Genomic DNA, 13,756 nt, shown 5'->3' on the forward strand with positions numbered 1-13,756 from the left:
TAGAAACAAACATTACTATTTATGTGGATTTCTTTGTTCTTGTTATATGGATTATTATCCTTCCATAAGATACTAAATAAAACATTTTTCACATGTAATCATATTCCTATAATGTCCCTCTTTCTATTAAGGTACTGGCATAGTTGTTTTTGTTACTGTGTTTTGCTTTTTGACTACACTTATAACCAGTCAGGTAGGAAATAAGCTATTTAAGACTGTATGTATGAAAAAATATGAAAGAATCATGAGTCTATCAAGAATCACTCTTGGGGCGCCTGGGTGGCTCAGTGGTTGGGCCGCTGCCTTTCGGCTCGGGTCATGATCTCAGGGTCCTGGGATCGAGCCCCACATCGGGCTCTCTGCTCAGTGGGGAGCCTGCTTCCTCCTCTCTCTCTGCCTGCCTCTCTGCCTGCTTGTGATCTCTGTCAAATAAATAAATAAAAACTTAAAAAAAAAAAAAGAATCACTCTAGTAGTTTCAAACTAATGGATTTCTTTTTTTTTATTTTTTTATAAACATATATTTTTATCCCCAGGGTACAGGTCTGTGAATCGCCAGGTTTACATACTAAACCAATGGATTTCTTAAGCAATTCAGTTTTTTAAAAAAATTTGACATATTACAATGATTCTCTCTAATGTCATAAGTAAAATATCTTTAATCTTTTTTAAAAGGTAGAACTGAAACATTTAAAAGATACACACTGAAAATTTATACTTTCAAAAAACTTCAGAGGATTTTCATTTTTGTCATTTTTGTAACTAAGAGGTTGGATGTATCTCTTTTAACTAGATTGCTTTGTTCCAGAGAAACTATAGCACTGCTATTTTCATCAACTTAGGAGGCTGCAAAAAAATACTACACATTTCAAACATTTACTAAAATAATATTGTATAATTAATGAGAAATATGTGATTAACAAGAATCATAAAGTGATCAAATTCTTTCCAATTTATGTATGCATGATTCATACTATTTAGTCAAGGGGAAGTCTTAAATATATACAAATAAGTAAATATTTGAAGTAGATGATTACCTATATCATACAGTAGTTTTAAGAGTAGATAACACTATTTAATGACTTTTCCCCTCCAACACATAAATGATCTATGCAGACATAACAATCCATGCTTTTCACCAGTGAAATGGCCTAACTGGCCTAAATCTTATCAAATTCCTCCTATAAGACGCATGCAAAGTCATATTATAACACAAACACCTTCAAACAAATGTACTTCTTATAATACCTTCTTAGCAGTTAGTATATACATATTTGATTATAAAAAAACCAAGACACTTCCCAATTGTTCCAAATTTTTATCTGAATTATTCATTTTTAATGTATGTTTAATTTCCCTTAAAATATATTAGCCTCTTTTTTTTTAATTTTTTATTTTTTTTATAAACATATATTTTTATCCCCAGGAGTACAGGTCTGTGAATCGCCAGGTTTACACACTTCTTATTTCTCTACTAAATAAGAAACAAAACATCCATGGTTCTTGAACATTAACTTGTTATTTTAGCTCGAGTATTTATTTATAGTAATTTTGGTTATATTTTCATAGTGATGTTTAGCTGTATTTTGCATTGTGATATTCTAAAGACAGGCTCTACCAGTGAATGTCTCTGACCTAAGATACTAGAATTCTTCCATATATATGCAACCAGCTTAATGTAGCTCATAAAATATGATTATAGCTTCAAACTAATCATGAAATACAATTTTTCTTAAAATCATTCCAATTGATAAAAAACACTAAAATAAATAGCCTTTAAAATGCCTCTGCATGTTAATTTCTATTATACTGTGAGATTTCTATCCTTAACATAAAACAGTGTGAGGAAGAGAGTAACAGACTATTGACAATCATCTGATCTGATCTGTAATATATCACAGATACATTAAAAAAAATTTCTCCTTGCAAATACCTGTGAGTAAAGATAGACTCCAAAACATATTTAAGGCAGTCATTTATATTCTTAAACTCTGGCAACCTTTCATTTTAATCTTCTCAGTGAAAATACTAACTCCATCATCCACATCATCAGATGAAAATTTATTAATTGCACAAAACAGATTTTTGAATCAAATATAGGTTTCTATTGGCAATGAATATATGACTATCTTCACACAGAACAGAAGTATTTCCTCTCAACGAGCTAAAACAATAAGTGGTATTTGAACTGCTGGTTGAAAGGTAGAGGCACTGGTAATCATTATTTCCCCTTGTTTGTTCAGGCCCTTCCAACAAAACAAACAACCTTTTTGTGATTGGATTGACATGGTGTTAACAATGCATTTAATGCCCAAATCAGTATGAATACAGGTAAAGCTCTCACTAATACCAGTACCAGGATGTTAAAGCCACCTATTTTCTATGCAGCCAAAAAAAAAAAAAAAAAAAAGACAGAGCCTCCCCTCCTTTGGCAAATAAGCTAGTATGCTCGTATTCACCAAAGCCACCTCATATAATAACCTTATGTATGATTCTTAAGACTGTATGTTAATAACCATCTACTATACCTGCTGTCTTTTCAGCAATATGAGCTTCTGTTGCTTTCTCCTGGAGTTCCAGCTTAAGCTTTAGTTTTCTCTGTTCCTTATCTTCTTTAGTCAATTTTTCCTGAAGCTGAAACACATTGAAAAAACACAGATTCCTATTTGATAAATTTCCTGCAGAAATATAATTAATCCCAAAGTAGAAATTATTTTTTTTCTAAGCCCTTCTATATTACATGTAATTGCCTAAATACGTAACTCTGGGGTTGGGGGAGAAGGGAACCCCATAATATTTAAAATTTTAAGACATCTCATAAAGTAATAATTACCTATAATGATATAGAAATTATAAAAACATTATGATATACACTTAATTTGTATGTGTGTGTACAGGCCAATGAAATTAAAGAAGGAATGACATAATTATTAAAAATAACTATTGCAAAAAGCAATCTGATCTGTTCTTTTGTCTTAAAGCAAAGGACTTGGAAGGCACTATCCTAATAAAATAACGAACAGCACAGCTTTACAGCTTCTCTTAGTAAATCTAATATTTTGAAACAAAATTAATTAAGATAATAATCTTAATATGTGAAACAAATCTCCTTTGAGAATGCTATCCCATCATATTCCATTTAAATTAGCGTTGGTACCTGATTTATAACAGGCATATAATAAATAATTGCTAAATGAAAATACAGAAAATATCTCCTACTTTCATACAGAACCCCTCAACTGTTTTTTGTTTTTTGTTTTTTGTTTTTCAATTCCTCCCTTGGCTTTTGTCATTTGTGTTCTTTTCTGTCAGGCATGATCAATATTCCTAACATCGCGCTTCAGTATGATTAGGTCAAAAAACTAGAATATTAAAATCAGAAAGGTATGTAGAGGTATGCAGAGGTTAAAAAAACAGAAAACATAAAATATGAACATTATTTAATAACATTATTTAAAGCTCAAAGAAATGCAACTAGAAAGAGTCCGAAAAGATAAAACATGACATGACAAAAAGGACTGGACAAATGCGATGGTACATAACAACACAAGGAATGTGACAATATTGCCAAGCCTTATGACTTTAAATTATATATATTATTGAAGTAAAATATAGGGCACCGATACTAATAATAAAAGAAAAACAAGTTAAGTAACACAAAATCAGCACATTGTATTTCTCACTTTCCATAATACTGAAGTAAACTTTTACTACAATAAAACTTGAATCTTCTTTTTAGGTACCTACTCCAGGTACCATAGTTCTATGAAAAAGGAAGTGATATCACGGGCCAGCCAGGGAGGAAATAAAAGAATTTGCTTTTCATAGCCACTGTCTCAGTCATTATCTGATGCCATGGTATGGCAACAATATAGAGCTATACCATTAAAGGATGAAAATACAGCATGAAACTGAATTATGATGGGCAACAAAGCAAACTTAGAAGGTCAACAGCTAAATGCACAGTGTACAATGATCAGACTTCCTATATTGTACCTTTTTATTGCTCGCTCTGAGAATGTCCAATTCTTTTAGAAGAAATGCTATTTTCTTCTCTTTATCTAAGTCTGAAGTTACTTGACAAGGGATCGTACATTCACACCGCAAATCATTTTCTCTATGTTCCATAATGCTGTAATAAAAAAACTATTAACAATATATACATATAATTTCTACTATACAGGATCTATAAATTTTAGAATGCGAATGAGGGAATTTAACAAAAAATAAGTTTAACAAAAAATAAGTAAAGTTACTTAATTTTAAATTTCTTTTGTTATGCACCGTTAAGACAATACTATGGATCAAAAAGAATAAATACATCAATTTTACAGAGGTTCTAATTTATCAACTAAGAGAACTAAATCTGTGGAAAGCATTTAATAACTTCTACAGAGATTCATGGTTCAGTACACTTAAAGAATTCAGGTTTTAAGGGTTGTGACTTTTGGTCAGGATTCTAGAAACATATCTCACTTTTTGGAAAATGGGAACAACATTCATACTTTTTTTTCAATTCGGTTGACAGAATATCATTTTTTCATTATTAAACTCAAAACAAATTAAAAATGAAAACCTACTCCTGTGACATTTAATGGTAAGTAATCTTTTTTGACATTTTGTATGCTGTTTGAGAATAATATCGACTTGTTAGCATGTAGTATAAAGAAGGGAAGGGAGGGGTGCCTGAGTGGCTCAGTCAGTTGGGCAATTGCCTTCAGCTCGGGTCATGATCTTAGGGTCCTGGGATCGAGCCCCGCGTCAGGCTCCCTGCTCAGAAGGGAGTCTGCTTCTCCAGCTGTCCCTCCCTATTCCTTGTGCTCTCTCTCTCTCTCAGTCTCTCTCACATTAATAAATAAATCTTTTTAAAATTTAAGAAAAAAAAGAAGGGAAGGGAAAAGAGATGGATCATTTTTGAAGGCATCATATTAAAGTTGTAAACATAGGTAAATCTTAGAGTTTCTAAGAAGTTAATCAGTGAGGTCTGGGACAGTCCCTGCAGCTCTACCTACCATGTATTTCTTCTGTTGCAATTACATTAGATATTTCATACTGAGGTTTTAGCCCAATCTCTACTATTTGTCCCATGTGGTTAAAAAATGTTTATTACTTCTTCATTCATCCCTACTCTTATTCCCCAAAAGTATATTCGAAATCTGCACTTTAGTAATGATCTATTTGCCAAGAAGTAGAAACACATTAATAATACATAAATTATATATTAATGTTCATTAATATATCTACTAAATAATTTTTAAATAATCATTTTACTTATTTAGCTGTTCTTATGCAAAACTATTAAAATATATAAGATTTTGTTTGGACTGAATATATAAGTGTCACTGAAATTTTTACAATTCTGCAGTATTTTCAAAATATAAGACTAATTATCAAAATACTTTAATCCATAGAGCTAAAAGTCACAGGTGTCACAAAATCAAATCTCTTCCTGGGATAAGTAGGTAAGGTGAATGTTAAAAGCTGCAGAAAAGAAAATAATAAGGAAGACAAATGGGAGAGAGTACAAGGCCTTTCTAGAAGCATTCAAATTCACTTAAATAATAAATCATGCTAACCAAAACCAAAACACACCTTTGAGCTTATTTTGTCCTAGAACTGCCAGTTTAGGGTTCTGATGAATAATTTCCCTTTTGTGTCACCTTAACAGTTATTTCCAGATCCAAAATGAAAGGACACAGGCGGGCACCTGGGTGGCTCAGTGGTTAAAGCCTCTGCCTTCGGCTCAGGTCATGATCCCAGGGTCCTGGGATCAAGCCTCACATCAGGCTCTCTGCTCAGCAGGGAGCCTGCCTCCTTCTCCTCTCTCTCTCTGCCTGCCTCTCTAGCTACTTCTGATCTGTCAAATAAAAAAATCTTTGAAAAAGAAAGGACACAGGCAATAATATTCAACTTTGCCTTCATTAAAACTCACCTTGTGCTTTTTAGCACACCCATGTAAAGAAAACAGTAGAAAACTCCAGTAGGTTGCCTAAATTCCAGTAAGTTAATGATATGTCCAATTTAGCCCACGCCAAAAAGAAACGGAGGGATGAATGGAGGAAGGAGGAAGGGAAGAAGAAAGAGTTTTCTCAATCTTATTTCCTAAATTTAAGTCTGCCAGCACTCACTTGGATTTTTTAGTAGTGCAGTCAGCTCTCTCATCACCTGGATAAGGGAAATTCCTTGATCTCTGCCCTGGCAGTTCCGTGTCCTCATGGGTGTCTTCATTGACTAATTCATTGGATTTCTGATGCATGCCTTCCTTGGAATTCACAGTTGGTAGTTCATCCGACTCTGTACTTTTATTTCTCCCTGTAGTCTTTTGTTCAAGATAACTATGAGCTATCTCTGTATTTAAAACAAAACAAAAACAAATGATATGTGAAATGCCATAGCTACATATTAAATCATTCAGATGAAAGTTTTTGTGGAAATAGGTGCTCTCATAGCTTTAAACATGTACTTACTATTCTTACTCCTACTGTAATCAACTAAGCATGTACAGTATAGTTTTTCCACTTCTGGTAGGTACTCAGGGCAATGGTTTACAACCTTGACTGTAGGTTGAAATAACCTGAGGAGTTTCTGGAAATTCTTAGTCCAGAACACATCTTATATTAATTAAATCAGATCTGTCAGAGTGTCCAAATAACTCCAGCATAAAATTAAAGCTGAGAAACACAGGTGTAGGAACATTATTTTCTAGATTCCAAAAAATAGGATACAATAAGTTAATAATTATAGGGAAGTGATAATATGCATGCAACTCTGGTATCAGACTGCCTGGGTTAGAATTTCAGCTTTGCCAAGGGCGTAACTTTGGTCAAGTTAACTTACCCATCCAAGCCTAAGTTTCTTTTTTGTAAAATGAGAACATAGTAACACTTTTGCTTGAGTTATTTTGATGCAAAGTACTTGGCCTAGTGTTTGGCACATCAGTAAATGTTAGATATTAGTTTTATCATCAGAATATTAAAATTAACACAATATAGGCATTATTTTTAACTCCCATTTTTATCAGATATATATTATACATTAGAAAATCTATTTTGTAAAGCCTGGCTATGTCATAAAAGTTATTTTAAGCTGTAACTAATAAATAATAGCTATTTCAAAGGAAAAGTATATCTGATGATTTAGTGAAATTTTTGGAAGTAAACGACACACACACACAAGTACCTAAAATAAACTCCCTTACCAGTAAATCACACCAACAGACAAATATTGATTGTAACAAATACTTTATTATTTCCAGCATCATTAATGTTTGAACTTTAAAAAGCAGGTGAATCTCACCTGTCTGTTGATGATGCCTTTTCCAACCTGTCAAACTTGAAATCCTTTTAAGAAGAAAAGCAGAGGACATAGGGTTTTTTGTTTTTTTTTAAAGATTTATTTATTTATTTATTTGACAGACAGAGATCACAAGTAGGCAGAGACGCAGGCAGAGAGAGAGGGTGAAGCAGGCTCCCCGCTGAGCAGAGAGCCAGATGCGGGGCTCAATCCTAGGACCCTGGGATCATGACCGGAGCTGAAAGCAGAGGCTTTAACGCACTGAGCCACCCTGGCGCCCCAAGGACAGTAGTTTTAGAATAAAAACAAAATACGGGCACTTATAAATAAGTGATCTTTCACAAAGTATTCATTCCTTAAGGAGAAATCCTTTGCCTGTAGATATGCTAAAGTTAGGTGTGACCAGTTATAAACTCCAAGTCCTGGACATGATCATGGTGGCTGAAGCTAAATCAGAAACCACTTGTTTTTAGCAAATTCCTCTCAATTTCATTTTGTTTGAGTAAACAAATAGGGAGAATGTGCTATCATAATTATATACTGTAAGCTATGAAATTTCAACATCATATTGTTTTGGTTTAAACTCTAACAATTCCAGGTATCTGAGGATTATTTGTTGGTTTTTGACATTTCAAAATGTCTACATCGTGTGCTTCAGACATTCATTATGCTACTTTTTTTTAAGATTTTATTTTTATTTATTTATTTGACAGAGAGAGTAAGAGAGCACAAGCAGGGGGAGCAGAGAGGGAGTGAAAAGCAGACACCCTGCTGAGCAGAGAGCCCGATGTGGACTCATCTTAGGACCCTGGGATCATGACCTGAGCTGAAGGCAGACATTTAACCACCCAGGCGCCCATCATGCTACTTTTCTACAAGAGGCGGGTATTAGTAGAATGGAAACTCCAAAATCTAAATTAGGGAATTTTATAAATGGACATTAAAGAATACCACTAAATCATCAATAAACCATGCTTTCTAACACTACCATGTAACTTTAAAAGTATGGTTGACCCTTGAACACATGGCTCTGAACTGCACAGTTCCACTTACCCATGAATTTTTTTCGATAAGTACAGTAGAGTAGTATAAAGGTATTTTTTCTTATGATTTTCTTAGCAACATTTTCTTTCCCTAGCTTACTTTATTGTAAGAATGCATATAACATGCAAAATACATGTTAATCGACTATATTACTGGTAAGTCTTTTCCGCTATTTAGTAGTTACATTTTGGGGGAGTCAACAGTTATATGTGAATTTTTGACCTAGGGTTGATGCCCCTAACTCCCAGATTGTTCAAGGATCAATCGTAATGAAAATGTAAGAGAATTAAAAGTAGTTACTGATAGCAATATCAAAATAACAAAACTTGTGCCCAGGAATATATCAGAAAGTTACTATTAAGGCCTATATTATTCTCCAGTTTATGAGGTACAAAGATTCCCCAAAAGGTAAAAACATGAGCCATGGAGCACTTGCAGCTATAAAAAGTCCCCAGTGTTTTATGACAATACCATACCAACTGCTTCAGAATCTTAAGTCTTGACTCTCTGATCTGTTTCCCATCACATACATTACCATTATCTTACCACTACATACATCTTGTCCCATATTTTTACCTCTCTATTTCTGGGTCTAGTTCAGCATCTTTCTGCTTTCAGTTTTTTATTTCTAACCTCCTAGTGTTTACTCTCCTCCATCCCTGGTATCTATACTTGCTATCTGCTTAATATATTTATAGCACTCTTCCTTATTTCAGCTTATCAGATGTCAAGTTTTAAGATCTGCTGAGCTCTTGGTAAATCAGTGCCTTTTCACCTAGAACTGTCCAATCTTCCTCAAACTCAGAGCAGATGTGTGACCTTCCCAATAAAAGGACTCTTTATAGATCCCTCCTGGATTATAGTAATTATAATCCCTTACAGTATTATTGAAATAAACTCAGCAAGTCCTAATGTACTTCTGGATTTGAAGTCAAAATGTTTGATATTTTTGAAGAACCCCATACTGTGTGGCTTGGCTCTGATTAATTCTAGATCTTTCTAATCTTGCTCTGTACTAAAAGCTTTTAGATTCTCAACTGTAACTGTCTACATTTGGAGCCTCCTCTGCAAATTAATATCTATACTCTTCTACTAAGAATTTAATTTTATTTTAAGGCAACAAGGCTGATGTATAAAATTTTCCTTTCGTCTATGTTCTTGACCAACTATCATAGTAAATGTTGCTTAAATCCTCTCTCAATGCTTTTCTACTCTACCATGTTGCATTATCCTATATCAAAATTCAACCTCTGTATAGAAAATTTGACCCCTCGGGGCACCTGGGTGGCTCAGTGGGTTAAGCCTCTGCCTTCGGCTCAGGTCATGATCCCAGGGTCCTGGGATCGAGCCCCAAATCGGGCTCTCTGCTTGGTGGGGAGTCTGCTTCCTCCTCTCTCTCTGCCTGCCTCTCTGCCTACTTGTGATCTCTCTCTCTCTCTGTGTCAAATAAATAAATAAAATATTAAAAAAAAAAAAGAAAATTTGACCCCTCTAATTAACCTATTTATTCATTAATTTAATAATCCATGAAAAACCTCCAATGTGATATGCTGGATGAAATTATTGGGAAAAACAAAGACAAGTGGGAAATGACTCTCCCTTCAAGGACTCTATAGTACAGTGAGGAAGGCAAACTGGTCTAATGATTTGAATACAATATAAAAGGACTCTACTAGAGCTATAGAGACCAAATATAAGACATGTTAGACATAGTGATGCTCAACTAGAAGACTCTGGGAAGATTTCACAAAGACATTTGTTATAATAAAAGACAAGTAGGGATATGGAAAGCCATCAACCACCAAAGGGTTCAAGTTAGATGATATAAAGAAAAAGTTGACAGACTGTAAGAATAAGAGAACGGGGTGGGGGGGGAGCATGGATACAGAAAAGGAATAGCTTTTGGAAAAACAAAACATTTCTTGTATGTCTTTCTTGCAATGACAAGATGTTATAGTGAGGGAGTAAAAATCTTTAAAGATGTGGCTCATCTGGGAATGGATTAATGAAACAGATTGATGGTGAAGGTACTTGGAGAAGAAAAAAATCAAGGAATCAAGGTACTAAGTGTCACCTATTAAGACACGGAAATCATTCAGAAAAAAAGGCAAGAAAAGAAAGGAGAAATGAGAGTCCAGACTTCACTGACTGCATGAACATGCTGAAGACAGAGACAGGTGAGAGAGCTGAGAGGAACTGATTGTAGGTAAGTCATTTTTTTTGTCTTTTTTTTTTTCCTGAATTACCACAAAAATTTTTAATTTTTTTTCAGTCTTATAAAAAAGTTGCAAAAACAGTACAAAGAATTCCTTTATACTGTACGAAGGCACCCAGATTCTCCAGATGTTAACATTTTACCACATTTGCTTTATTATTCATCCTCTCCAACTCTACCTACCTGCCCATCTACACATGTACTTTTTCCCATAACACTTGAGAGTAACTTACAGGCATGATGTACTTTTGACTTTTCAAGTCAGAATTTAAGAAACTGCTATACCATATTGCATTTTGCCAAGTTTTCTTTACCTTTTTCAAAGCCTGACTTAAATTCAGTTTCTGAGTTAGTATGTCTCCAATCAAGAGAAGATGATATCACTTACTGACTACCTCAATCTTCAGTTGTCTTCCCTAAACTCTCCAGCCCAGAAGAAAGGCCATTCATTATGAAGTGATAAGTGGGTGACGCTACTAAAAGCTTCAGTTGAGCTATTCGGATTGCCCCATCACCTGAGGGTGATGCATAGAAAGGCACTGCATATAGAAATATAAGTATCTAAGGCAATACAGTGCAACAAAAAGGGACGTTATAGGTCTGTTTTGCACATCAGTCAATTAGAAAGATAAATGTTTAAAAGAAAAAAACATATTCACTTCTGATTCAAACTCTTATCTCTAGGCAGATGAAAGCTTAAAACTAAAATTATCCTATTAATTCCTCTCTTCCACATGGTTTAAATGGAAACTCTATAACTTTCTTTAGTAATCTGCTTCAGCGTTTAATCAATGTCCTTGTTAACTGTTCTATCATTATGATGAACATAATTAATACTGTTTAAATACATTTCTCCATATGGACTTAGAGAATAAATTATCAAACTCTTCTTCATACTTCATAAGATGCTGAAGTCTTTCTTTCCTAAGAGTTAAACGACAGGGAATTTTTATAACTACTATCAATTCCTTTATTTACTTTATTTGCTCTTCTGTGAGCACACTATATTACTGGACATGAGAAAATGACTACTTCAAACCAAATATATTCCTAATTTTTGCTATTAATATCACTACCATATAAACTTATCCTATGGCCATTTGAAAATTATGTTACAGAGGATCACTACTAGGTATTCCTCAAATTGCTGTTGTTTGTTAAAGACAGTTTATTCATCTGGGCAAAATGGGTGGATTTCATTAAGATTTGGGGGGAATGTTAATACTTAATACATGTGCCCGGCTACCTGCAACATATATTTGAAGACCTTGTGTCACTCCAGTGACTTTCATGCTATTTCCAATGGATGATTTTCACGATCTAACAAATTCTCTTTATTTCTGGAGGTATTAGTATCGTCAACTCTCTCAATGCTAGCATTGCTATTAAATTCTCAATTCCTTAGTCTAAAAAAATTGACAATATTATACCATTTCCTACCCTAGGAAAGAAATCTCTAAGATCCCCCTTGAGTTCGATTCTCTAGACAACTGTACACTAGTTAATGTATAATACACTCAGTTAAACTGATGCTACTCAACAAATCATGACTCATGGCCAAAAATAACTGTTATTTCCCAACTACTACACAGAAGGGAGGAGGTGGCTAGAATCAAATAGGGATTCTTAAAGGCTGGGAAATTCTGTTCTGTCTGGCTTTGTAAATAGTTTGTGACAACTGGTATCTGTGTAAACGGATTTGATGGTCCCCTGGGGGGGTCAATACTGTTTACAGAGCTGTTTCTTCAGAGTGGTTGAGCTAGAATTGTCTCTAGGGATCCCTACCAGGGTTACTCAGAATAGCAACATGCCAGCTACCTGAGAGCTCAGGAACAGAAAAGAAAAAAGGCAATAGAAATATTATAAGCAAGTATATTCAAAGAAATGGATCTCTTGCACCTTCAGATGCAGGTGTTACTTAGGGAAATTTATACCTGACATGAACCATAAAGGAGGCAATCTGCTAATGTGCTCTCTGATGCTTGCTCACATAATTGGTCCCACTGCTTTAAACACTTTTTTTGGAGAGGACAGATGATTACTTATACTATAGCATGTAATTTTATAAATTTAAAAAGAACAAAAATCTCATGCTTATTGCTTCTTTCTTCTGTATACTGTCCATTACCACCATATGTAACAACATCAAAATGACATGACACTTTTTTTGCTACTAAATAAGACTGTAAAATTGATGTAATGATGTAATTAATATGGTAGCCCCATATTTTAAACAAAAGATGTTGTCTTTTTTCAATGGTTAAGGATTTCTCTAAGTGAACATTAGTTTCAACATAATCAGAACAAAAGTATCAGTTAGTGGCTCCAAATAACTTCTACCAATCCCTTAAGTAAGTTAAATGTAGGTTATGTGTGTGTGTGTGTGTGTGTGTGTGTGTGTGTACAAATACTATTTATTTCCTTTACTAAATAATGATGTTTCCTTTTTTATGCAGAGAAGGGTTAGTTTTCCACACAGATGTATACAAGTGCTTTCCTGCTCCCCACCAAACATAAAAGAAAAAGACATCAGAAAATTGGGCCATATCAAAGTGGTCTCACCTACTATGAGTGCGTACAAGAGTAAAGGTTAGACCCTCCAAGTAGAACACTGGCGTATTTAGATCTTCCAAGCAAAACCACAGTGCATGAGCTAAAGACAAACGGCAGGGTTTAAATTCTGGCTCCACCACATGGCTGTATGACCTTTAGCAAATTACTTCCCTACCAATAAAAGTATATAATAACAGCACCTATCTCAAAAGGTTGTTATAAGGATCAAATTATTTAAATTATATAATCTCTTGAAAAGTGTCAGCACAGAGTACACACTCAATAAATGTTAGCTATTATTATCTGCAAAATTCTGCTTGGCTAAAAGCAAAAGTCTTTTTTTTTTTAAGCAAAAGATTTTTAAATTAAAATACAAAAAGAATAAATAAAATATAATTTTAAATTTCTTATTAAAATATCCAAAGACATGGATATAAAAATAAATATAATGCTAGCTCATTGGATGAGAAATATACAATATAATGAGAAAATATTTAATGAGGTTAAAACTTATAGTTAACACCTACTGATTTAACAAAGCACATATCAGATTATAAAACTAGTAAGTTACAGGAGTAATAGGACTTTGAAATTTAGAAATCCTGACACTAGGAAAAGATCCTGAAAGAAAACTCATTGTACAGAAAGAAAA

The 13,756-nt window shown here is 33.9% G+C and overlaps 1 protein-coding gene across 6 annotated transcripts in view; it reads right to left on the minus strand.

The window, feature by feature from the left end:
• The window catches only part of MIPOL1 (mirror-image polydactyly 1), a 314,513-nt gene that overhangs the window by 236,524 nt on the left and 64,233 nt on the right, over positions 1–13,756 (minus strand). For all 6 annotated transcript variants that reach the window (XM_082737780.1, XM_082737783.1, XM_082737784.1 and 3 more), the window contains 3 exons: positions 6,128–6,347; positions 3,996–4,131; positions 2,528–2,633 (listed from right to left, as the gene is read on the minus strand). In XM_082737780.1, coding sequence (XP_082593906.1) covers positions 2,528–2,633; positions 3,996–4,131; positions 6,128–6,347 — 462 coding nt within the window. The remainder of the gene's footprint in view (positions 1–2,527; positions 2,634–3,995; positions 4,132–6,127; positions 6,348–13,756) is intronic.

The sequence above is a fragment of the Mustela nivalis genome, assembly GCF_964662115.1.
Source record: "Mustela nivalis genome assembly, chromosome: 6".
Taxonomy (NCBI): Eukaryota; Metazoa; Chordata; class Mammalia; order Carnivora; family Mustelidae; genus Mustela; species Mustela nivalis.